Source organism: Mastomys coucha, unplaced genomic scaffold (assembly GCF_008632895.1).
Source record: "Mastomys coucha isolate ucsf_1 unplaced genomic scaffold, UCSF_Mcou_1 pScaffold21, whole genome shotgun sequence".
Taxonomy (NCBI): domain Eukaryota; kingdom Metazoa; phylum Chordata; class Mammalia; order Rodentia; family Muridae; genus Mastomys; species Mastomys coucha.
The window spans coordinates 126,485,179-126,496,281 of NW_022196904.1; the positions used below are offsets into that span (position 1 = coordinate 126,485,179).

Sequence of the window (11,103 nt, forward strand, 5' to 3'; positions counted from 1 at the left end):
AGGGGCACACCACGGTCTGTGTCAGAAAAACACGTTTACCTGCCAGATCTTTGCTCCAGGAGAAAACCACACAGCTCTGCGGCTGCAGACATTAAAACCCCATGCTCTGGCTACCTAGGTAAGGGCAAACTTTTTCAAAGAGAAATAAAATGTGCAAATTGTGTTCAGAGAATGAGAGGCGTGTGTGCCCGACTGCAGGAAGCTCTTTCCCACTTGGTTCATAATATCGAAAGTTAGCATCAAAAAAAAATGAAGAGACTACTTTCATTTCAAGTGTGACCCTGCAGCTTCCTTATCAGTATATGCTCCATTCTAAAGCAATCAGTGCAGGGTGTGCTTCATTTGGGAATTCTATATGCATACACCCAACACTTTATTTTAAGAAAGTGGAAACAATGTCCTTAAAACAGTAACACATCACCCACTACAACATTAGCAGCCAGAGACTGGACACCCTCAAAAAGCAATGAGGCGTCTTTCTGCAGTTAATCACATTACTGATAGCCAATAGTTATCATCCGAAAAGTTGACCAAGACAGGTTAAATAATTTAATAAGGAACTGCTTGTAATTATGTTATTTACAAGGTATGACAGAGGGTGAGAGAGAGAGCAGAGCAGTGGATGGGCTTGAGTGACCCCTGGAGCTCAGACTTTGAATTATGGAGATGGGGGGCTGAGAGGTGAAGATGGACTAGAGGGGAACAAGGTGACTTTTCACCCCAGCACATTTAACTTTTAAATCCAAATACATGTCTCGTGTTACCAAACCATGACACTAGAAAGGAGGAGGGAAAATAACTAAGCAAGCCTAACTCGATGAGCTTTGGGACAGTTAGTTGTCTTTGTTGAGGGGACGGGTGGGAACCCATGAAACGATTTTCAAGCAGAGAAAGAAACGTTTAAAAATAAACAAGGGGGGGGTGTCTTGGAATTTTTCTGTCAAATATTAATTACCATAATTAATTAAGACAGAGTTTGATTCCAATCACAAGTCATTTAATAAAGCATATATGTCCTGTTTTAATGACAGCATAAACTATTGTAGCAACCGCTCCATTTATTCCAATAAATATGGAATTCTCATTAGCATGTCAAGGAAGCGAAATGAAAAACAAATACAGGAGATCCATTTGTCAGTCTGCTCTCTCAGCCCCAGGACAACCTCAGCTCAGCGGAAAGGAAAACACAGAGTAGAGAGGCGGAAACTTTCTCACCTGTTTGGTCATTGAATCTATGAGGCGGACATACAGATCTTGTTCTGTTCTGACGCCTGTTGGGGGGAAAAACAGACAAATTCAGCTTTTAGCCTGAACCTCAGGAGAGATGCCCGGGACTGGGTAAGCCAGTGCCTGGGACCACTTTAAGGCAATCCCTACAATGTTGGGAGGGAGACAGAAAACCCCAGTCTTCTCTCACTGTTTTCTTTTCTTAATTAAAAGTCTCGGGACTCTTACAGTTCACATCTGAAGGTGGAAGAAGTCTGCCTAACAGAGAGCAGGGCCAAGAGTGCAGCTCTGGGCCCATATGGTCATTTATTTTTCGAAAAGAGAATGCACCTATAGAAACAGAGTCCCTACTCCTTTCGACTCTCCAGGGTCCTTTCCCTTCTAAACCGTGCACAGGAAGTAAGTTATGCTCGGCTTATGGAGCTGCTCCCATCCCAATAATTAACATTAATTTGCAAAACTGAAAAAAGTCACTTAAAAGTGATGTTCTGCAGGAGCCCTTATCGATCTTCCTTTTACTTTCTACTTCAAGCCCCACCGGTTAATCATGTGAAGTGCCATCGACTTATCGATCGTTTATGTTTTGTTTTCCTTCTATGCCATGAGAAGATTTCGTGTTTACACCCATGTCATTTTAATCTCAAAATCTTTATGTCCTGGAACCATCGAGGGAAGGGAGAGCCAGCGCTCAGGGCGAAAGGGCAGTCAGCAGGCAGCGGTACTCACCATTGCTGTACAGTAGCTGCAGCTTGTAGTGAATGCCGTTGTTGGTTTTCTCGTTGTTCGGCTCCTGAAAGCAACGATAAATAATTGCATTTAGCGTGGCCGCGTCTGGCGCGGTCACCGCGCTCGGTCCCCCTCCAGGACCGAGGCCCCTCGGCCTCACACGCTGCAGGCAAGATTCCTGGCTCGCAGCTACGCGGTGATGTCACTTTTCCTGCCGCAAGCCCAGCGTTCCCCCTCGCCCCCAGTGAGTCCGAGGGCACAGAGAAGTTGCTCGGCCCTTGGCGGGGCCTGTGCGACCGCACGTGGCGGCGGGGTCGCCCGGCGGAGCGCTCCCGCCGCCGAGGGGGGCACTCGGACCCCATGCGCGGGCACCGACTGCCCCCTACTCCAGGAGAGGGAGGGTGCGATCGCCGGTGTACACTTACTTTCTCTTTCTCCACAAAGTCCACAAAAGCGGTCCTTTCGATCTCCACCGGCTGCCCCTGCCTGTCGTAGAGCGCCAGCACGAAGTGGAAGAAATTGGATTTCCGGAGGTTGGAAGGAGGCTGCTTCTCGAAGTGCGCCCGCGCCAGCCCCACGCCGCTGCAGGAGGAAAGGGACAGCGGCCCGGTGAGCAGCGCGGCGCTGGCCGGAGGAGGGGGCCGGGCCGGGCCGGGGCCAAGGCGCGCGGGGGCGGCCGGTACGTACCTCTGGGCGGCCGTGTTGGCGTCCACCACGCCTGCCGTGTGCATCCACGAGCGCACCGGGTTCATGCCGCTGCCCAGCGGCTCCTCCTTCATGGTCGTCCCCCCGCGCGGAATATTCTCCTGAATCCCAAACATGAACACTGCTGGCGGCGGCCGCGACTCCCGGCCGAAAGCGCGTCCGCGGTCGGCGGCGCTCGGGGCTCGGCGGCAGGAGGCTGCCCTGGCCGCCCTGGCCCTGCTCGGCGCCTGCGGTGCGGCCCGCCGCCGGCTTCAGCCCGTCCCGGGCAGGCGCGGCATACACCGGCGGCCGGGCGCTGCGGACGGCCGGGGACGCGAGCGGGCTGCACCGGTGGCGACGCGACGCTTCGGAGGAGCAGGGCGCGGTGGACGCGGTGGCCGCGGCGGCGCTTGTTGTTGTTGTTGTTTGCAGGCGCGCTCAACGTGGTGTCATCCTAGCCAGGCGGCGTCCGCGGCTGCAGGACACTGCGGGATCGCCCGCTTCTGGCGCGGCCCGCCTGCTCCAAAGACAAATAAACGGGGCAGTGAGTGCCGCGGCGCAGTCCCGGGCGCAGGCGGGGCGCGGCGGGGCCTGGAGCGGCGCGCGCAGCGGACGGAGGCGCACAAAACTCAGCCCTCTCTCCCCGAGGAATGGACCCTTTCCCGGGAGCCAAAACTCGAAGCCCCCGGGAGCGGCGCTGTCAGAGGGTGACGTCGGGGGGCGGCGCCTGCGCCATATATGGGAGCGGCCGCCCCTCGCCGCGCCCCTCGCCGCCGCCGCCGCCGCACTCGCCGACTGACTGCCTGACGGCGCCGCGAGCCGGCCCGAGCCCCGCGAGCCCCGCGAGCCCCGCCGCCGCCGAGCGCCACCGAGCGCCACCACCGCCCCCGGCCACGCGCCACGGCTCCACCAGCCCAGCCGCGGCCGAGGAAGTTACCACCCGCCCAAAAAAATGTCGCAAAGAAGCGAGCGCAGCCAGTGCACAAGTGCTGCTTGGCCCGTTATACCTGCCCACCAGACCTGCCACACAGTCAAAACACCGTGGGTCGGAGGAGGAGCGCCCCAAGTCGCCCACACGCATGCAATAAATACCAGGGCAGCACTGGCTCTGGGGTGTCCCAAAGAGAACAGCAGGAAGGGGCTGGAAAGGCGCTGCGGGAGGAGATTCCAGGGGAGGGAGGGACAAGGGGCTGGGAGATGAGGGTACCTAATCCCCGTCCTAGGGCTGCACACACCCTGCAAGAGGCGCAGCTCAGTCTGATTTCTAGGCAGACCTAAGGCTGCTGAAGGGCCAGTGTACCCACATCTGAGCCCCGCTGGGTGTCCCATGCTTTCTACCCGGCAAAGCCTGCTGAGTGCGGGGCCGGGGTCCACGTCGGAGACTGGTTCCTCCAGATGCCCCCTCTCCCTCCGGTGGCCACAGGAGTTTCGGGTCCCTGGCCTGTTCTTGGGTGCGGCAGTGACAAAGAAGGCTGGGCCCTCTCTGGGCCGACGGAAAGAGCGCTCAGCCTCTCCGGCGACCCGGAGCTGGTGTCCTGCCTGTTACAAGGTCCGTGCGGTGGCCAGATCTCCCCACCTCCAACCGCCTGAAAAGCAGAGCAGACACTGCGGGCGCCAGGGACCCTGCCCTCTGCGCCGCCCAGCCAGGGTGAGCGCGTGCCCTGCGGCTTCCCGACCTGGTTTCGAGGAACCGGGAGGGCAGCTGGGAGCCGGCAGCGCGTGGGCTTGGAGGCCCAGCTCCAAAGGCCCGGATTCGGTTCCCAGGCGCTCGGCCCACCCAAAGGAGATCTGTGCGACGCGCGACAGAGGCCCAAGGGACGACCTGGACATGTCCCAGGCTCTTTCCTGCCACGAGAAATAAGGCCCTTCTGGTTTTAAAAGAAGAAAAGGTTTCTGGGCGCAAGTGTCGCAGGGCAGCCTCTTCCCGCCGGGCCTGGGGTAGCGCTTCCTTTTTTGTGAATTGGTGGTGTGTGTGCGTTAATATTTTAATTAATCGGGAAAATCGAAGTCCGATTTACGTTATCTGGGGACCCCCACACACACGCTACTTGGAAGGGGTGAGAGAAAAGATGTGCTGGAAAGCAATCTATTTTGCTGGTGTTGGGGGTTAATGACTATTGCCAAAGATAAGTGAATTATCAAAGCTGTTGCGCCAGTCCCATCTCAAAATCCATTACGGGGCCGGCCGTCTAATTAAATACGTAAGTATAATAAAATCATATTTTATGACTATTTGAGGGTAATGAGATTAGTCTTTAGAAGCGATCGCCACATATTAAAAATGCCACTGTCTATAGAATGTTAATAACCTTAAATCAAAGTGTATGGAAACTCCTCACAATAAATTAAAAGAAAATTTCTGTATTCCTAATAAGCCCAGCATTTTCCACTTACAGCAGACCCTCATGCAAGAGGCAACACTTTTCTCCTGGAAAGACAACACAGAATAAAGTTGGCCATGGGTGGAGGGTGAGGTTGAGAGATGCTTTGTCTCTGTGTGTTCCAAAGCTTGAGAGCTCACACTGGGTGAGCGACAGGGCCAGCATCAATGACAGAATATGCTAAATGCCTTTTTAGGCAGAGATGAAGTTGGGAAAGGGATACAATGCTTGCTTTGTAGCACACTTCCTAAAATGTCCAGCCTGGGCTGTAGGTGCCCGTCCTTGCGCTAAGGCAAGTGTCATGCTTAAAATCATTTACAGTATCTTTAATTCAGATTACACGCGCCAAGGCGATTTAAATCTGATTACCAAATTAGAAGGTTTAAAAACAAATCCTTCTAAATCTGATACTGTTGACTAAAGAGGGGGAGAAAAAGTTCCATAAGCCCATCACATAAGGTAACGATCCTGCCCCAGAAAGAAAGGGGGTTTTAAACCTTTTTGACAACAAATGCAGCTGCCCCGCTATTTTGGACGATATTAAGCGAAAATGAATGCAAATCTGTGTTCGGCAGCCATCTGGCCCGAAATGGGGGAATCAGCTGTCTCACAACAGGCTCGGAGGCTGAATCCATTTCAGCTCATTTTCTACATCATCTGGTCGCGCACCCAAAGCGTGGAAAATACGGTCTTTATCATTCACCAACTTTATCTTTTTTGTCACTCTACGGCTGGCTCTGAGCTGTGAGCACAAGGTCTAGCCGTCCAGGAAGGGTCTGCGCTCTAGTCTGCTGCAGAGGAGCCTGGGTGGGCAGCCCCCACCCCATGCCACCCTCAGATTTTCGATTTGATAGGCAGCAAGGGGACAGAGCACCTAGGCCAGAGGGTGGGGGAGGGGCTGCCGATCAAAATCCCTTGAGCCTTCCGTGATGCTGGGAGCACCTCCCTCAGGAGCCCGCTCCACCCCTAGCTGTTCCTTGGACAATCAGGCAGCCGGAATCCAAAAGGGGAGTACGGAAGAGCTGGCTAGTACTTTGGAAGTTGCGCGGACGCGCTCTGGCCGGTGACCTAACCATTCTCTCAGACCTCTCCTAAGGGTCAGATGGGCGTCCAGGGAGCTGGTTGGGAAGGACCTGACCTTTACCGTGGGCCCTGTGGGCCGCGACTGCAGCGGCGATCACTCTGGGCCCCGCGCCCAACGCGATTTGCACGGGTGGCCCTAGAGCTGCCGCCGCCGCCGCCGCCTCCTTGGAGGGTGGGAAGTATTCCTTTTGTGCGGATTTACGGGGAGAGGCTTCAATGAGCCCCCTCACATTTGCATTTAAATAGCAGCATCAAGCGCTTCGCGTGCCACACACCAGTGGGCTCCCAGATGTCAAGCCGGAGTCAGTCAGATGGCCAGTGCCCAGCTGTCCTCTCTACGTCGTGCCGGAGCAGGCAGTGACCTTAAAGAGACAGCGCTCGCCGCCCCTGGAGCCCGACTTCGGGTCCCCCATGAGAGGCAACTCTTCAGCCGCTGTTTGTGGGCATCACCTGAAATCTGGAGGACGGACCAACCTCCCAGGACCTGCCTCCAGACTGACATGGTGCTATGTGTCCTGGCCGCAGAGCGCCACTAGGTTCTCCTCCCTGCCCACCCCCATTAGTATGCGCTAAGAAGACACTTCCCCACCCTCCTCCATTCCCTGCCCCCACTTCGATGTGGGGCAGGGCCTGGAGGGGTGGGGAGGGTTGGCCTGGTTCTGGCCTCTGATCCACCCACTTGAATTTTTTCACCAAATTGTATCCCAGGGTACTAGGGATACAGGGCACCAGGTGCCATAGAGATAGCACCTTTCCGATGTCTAGGGCACCCTATATGTGTCTTTTATTGCTCGACAGCCAACCCCTCAAACATCCTTCCAAAAGTAATAAACTCCATTTCCTGCGTTGAGAAGCCCTAGCCAGAAATTCCTGGAAGCAGACGGCGGCCGTGGAGTATCAGAGGGTACACAGGCTCCGGTGGGAGCTGCGCCTTCCAGGGGCACAGGGCCACAGGCCCAGGTTACCTAGTTATGTGACTGGAGCCTTCGGTATTTTGAAGGGGTGAGGAGCAATGAGGCAAAGTCCCCCGTTTTTGGTGTCAACGCCACCAGGGCTGAGTTTCAGAACCTGCCCTCCTTCCTCTCCTCGGTAACCTGGGGTCGCTGGGCCTCCAGCCTTTCTCCAACCTCCAGGATCATCACAGGCAGGGGTTTTGCAAGGAACTCCAAAAGGAAGAGTAGGCAGGTTCTGCACCTTGGGATTGGAGGCCAAAAAGGCTGGGAGAGAAGCACTAAGATTTCTCGCACTCTGAACGAGTGGAATTGCCTGATTTCGTCCCTGGCCGAGACCGGCATTCTACCTGATGGCAGAGGGTCACTTCAGTCAGTGAGCAGAAGGCAATTGCAGGGGGCAATTGCAACCTGTTTAACTGAGCAGCAAGAGAAGCTGGCCCAGGTTCGGTTCTTTCTGGGGCCAGAGAATATGCCTTTACCTCTTTCCAAGAGAAAACCGGAAAGCCAGTGGGCCTTTGGCAACAGGAACCAAGGCCAAGCTGGGCATCCCCGTGCCTTTGAAGATAAATAATTGAGCACCTAGTACCTGACACATGCAACGCAACAACCAGCACCTCTAACCTGCTTTAAAGGGCAGGAAGCTCGGGTGAGGTTCAAGAGAAAAACAGTAAAAACTCAAGGGTCGTAGGCTCTGGTTCTCTGTGCCGCCTCCTCCCACAATATTTATTTTGCAGTTAAGGTTCCTGAATCCCGACCCCGGGTACAGAAGAATTTTCTGAGTGAAAAACGTGTAGGCGCCTCCTGCGGAAGCGACCAAGTTTGACAAACAGCGCCTCCTGGGGTGGGGAGAGCGGAGTGCGGCGCAAGAGAGAGGAGAGCCAGAGCGCCCACCCGCCTCCGGACTGGTGGCCCCTTCCGCTCCTACTAGATCCCAGTATCTGGCTCCTGACTCCTGGACAGTCAATGCACCTAGGCCTTGCAGAACTGGTAACCTCACAGGCGTGTAGAAAGCACCACTCGCCGCCGGCTAGTCCTAATTGCTGCCCACGTGCGCCTGCTTTCTGGAGCCACCCGGAACAGGATATGGGACACCTAGCCCGCGCTGGGAGCTCCCTGAAAACTCCCTAGCTGGAGAGAAAGGTGCCAGCCAAGTGATCCCGCGGAAGCAGCAGACACGACCATGAACTCGCTCAACTATATCCCTGGGAAGCCCCAAGACTTCAAATAGAACCAAAAGGAGCCTGTGTGTGCCTGGGCTCCAACAGCGTGCGAAATGAGAAGGCAAACAGTTAATTATTGTCTCTCTGCCCTTACTTCTTCCCTAGCTCCTTCGGTCAATTTGGGTGACCCTACAGTTCCGGAGTGAGTCCTGGGGGCTCTTTAGCCACACCGGGAACCCCAACTTAAACACGCGGAAGCTTGAGTTTCTCGCATCGCGCCTTACAACCTTAAAGGTCTCCTCTGGGGGGAGGGAAGGGAATGCTCTGGAGGAGCAACAGAGCTCTGAAAGACAGCTGGTGCGTGGCGGGTCTCTCAGACTCAGAAAGGGAGCAGTGGTTTAGCAAGAAGCTGGGATTTCCCTAGCTGCGTTTAGCGGCGCTCTGAAGGCGATCCTGTAGGATGCCCCAGAACCAGCACCTGGGACACGGAGTCCACGCTGCCTGCCCGCGCCAATTTACAAAGCAAACTTTCCCCAGAGAAGTTTTTGGATCGAACAGCGCGCAAAGTGCGCCAATCAACACTTAAACAGAACCAAACAGTACAAACACGGATCGATCAGATAATTTCAGATATTATAATTGGCTTTAATTAAACACACTGCGTTCTAATTAACTCTGAAATTTTAGCATGCTTTGGGACACTGGTGTCTGATTTGATATTGTCAGTCCAGATGTCCTAATAAAATTCAATCCTCCACTCAAGACTTCAATACTCTCTAAGAACAAAATGCAAATTAAATGTAAAACCTAAAGTATCGCCAAAGGTATAATCAAGAAAGGTGTCTCAAAACTTCTCACTTTTTATTACGCAGTAGTTTAAAAATGCAGATTACATCTTAACAAGACTCCTCCAGCAAGCCATAAATCTTAACTCTTTCCTGGACGCTGATGGGTGCCACGTTCTAGCCCTCAAAAGTTTGCCAATAGAATTCAGTATTGAAACGCCGCGGGTTAAAGGAGTTGGGTCCGGGATGAGGGTGGACTCCGAAGGTGGCCTTTGACAGCCACCGAGGGCCTGCTGTTTCCCTTTGCCTCACTTCTCTCGCGCCTAGCCTCATGCGCGTTAACCCAGCCGCCACACTGCCATCCCTGTGCGCAGATGGGTGAAGTGGGGTTTGAGTTAACCAGTAAGCGACCTACTCAGATGCTGGAACTGCGACGCCTAAGCTGGGAGGAAAAAGAAAGCTCACTGCCCCTGGGCAGATAAAGTCAAGCCTTCCACCTGGCAAGAACAAACCCTTTAGTTCACGGTCAGGGGGCTTCTATGGAGGAGTATGGGGTGGCGAACAGCAACAGGACTGCTTCTCCAGGGGAGCCAGACGTGGGCCGTGCGACCCGGTATGCCTGTGGCTACACGCTCTGCAGCGACTAGATTTTTTTTTATCAACTCCGAGGGTCTGCTAAATTTTACAGACTAGGAGTCCAACTAAAAGGAAGCTATTCCCACATTAAACGTGTGTATGTTTTCCATACTAATGGAGTCACTTAAAGCTGTTGCTAATTTAACTTTTTAAAAAGGCCACACTGATGTAATTTGCATTTTCTTTAGGATATTGAAATAAAGAGAAAACTGCTGGGCGGCGAGGCTGCCCAGGGCATAGCTAGGGGCCATGCAGAAATAAAAACAGATAAAGAAAAGAAGAAAGAAAGAAACCGACTTCTCTTCTAGACTATTAATAAGCAATTTGTCCCGCTGAAATTTACATTGCAAAGAGTTGAGCGCCTGCAGCCGCAGCGGCGGGGCTGGCACAGGCCCGGGCAGGGAACTCCACTGCACTGGTGGGGGCAGCCTTTGGGCGTCCGGTCCGCCCTCTTCAGCGGTCTAAGCGCTTTTGAAGTTGGTGTCCTTGCCACCGATCCGAAGACCCTCGGTCAACAGGGTCTCTTTACGCCACTGTCAGCAGGCGCTTGCCTTGCCTTTGGAGAAAAGAGGGGACTGTGCCTGTGCCTGTGCCAGCGCCACCCCAACTGGGGACGCAGCGGGTGATGGGAGGAGGTGTCCCTGGGGAATGCCACTTTGCCCAGGGACCCCTGGAGTTGAGTATCCCTATCCCGCTACAATTACTGCCCAGGCCTTAAACTAGGGGGATAATAAGGGTCACTTTGGTTTTCCTGCTTGGGCAAGCTGCTTCTATGGTTCAAGTGGACTGCGAGTGTGGAGCTTGTGTCGCCCACCCCCGCCACTGCCCCGCCCGCGCGCCGCCCGGTGGAGCGGCGACTGGCGAGTCTAGCGTGGGGCCAGGGCGCCATCTACGGGCGCCGCGCGGCTCAGGCCGCCGACGCCCTCGCCTCAGAGCCCACTCCACCTCCCGCCACCCGCGGGGCCCGCGCTCGCCCGCGCCTGCATCGCGACGCCAGCCACTTATCACAATTACCCGACGCTCCTGTGCCTTTTTGCTTATCAAACACTGCTTGCGAGTGATGCCAAGTTTTAGACAGTAGATTAAAACTTTCCAAATGAAGGCGCTCTCCTGCCTGAGATTTTTAGGCGCGAGATTAATAAAAGACACGAAATGTAAGGATAACACAATTTGATTTGTTAGTCTAACTCCGCGATTTGAGACTTGATGTCCCCAAAGACCAGGCGAGCTTTTCCCCTTTATTTATTTTTATTAAAACATCAATCTGCGCTGGAGCTGGGTGAACTCGGTTTCACCTGGAGAACATAAAATTCCCCATACCCGAGAAATAAGCACCTTTCATAAATCAATGGTATTCCTGACACATCGATCAATTTGGGGTTGTTAATCCGAAAGCAGGAGTTTTAATTGCTTCCCGCGCTCTCATCCAGGCACCGACACGCCCCCTCCTTCCACCACCCCCCCCCCC

General features: G+C 54.4%; 1 protein-coding gene across 10 annotated transcripts in view; it reads right to left on the reverse strand.

Moving 5' to 3' along the window:
* Positions 1-3,301, reverse strand: part of Ebf3 (EBF transcription factor 3) — a 119,045-nt gene extending 115,744 nt beyond the window's left edge. For 4 of the 10 annotated variants that reach the window (XM_031388664.1, XM_031388659.1, XM_031388656.1 and 1 more), the window contains exons 1-4: positions 2,641-2,912; positions 2,379-2,535; positions 1,954-2,017; positions 1,216-1,271 (exon numbers count right to left, since the gene is read on the reverse strand). In XM_031388664.1, coding sequence (XP_031244524.1) covers positions 1,216-1,271; positions 1,954-2,017; positions 2,379-2,535; positions 2,641-2,774 — 411 coding nt within the window. In that variant the 5' untranslated portion in view covers positions 2,775-2,912. Of the gene's footprint in view, positions 1-1,215; positions 1,272-1,953; positions 2,018-2,378; positions 2,536-2,640 lie in introns of all 10 variants that reach the window. The other 6 variants (XM_031388662.1, XM_031388660.1, XM_031388658.1 and 3 more) reach the window with 3 other exon arrangements.
* Positions 3,302-11,103: the final 7,802 nt, after the last annotated feature.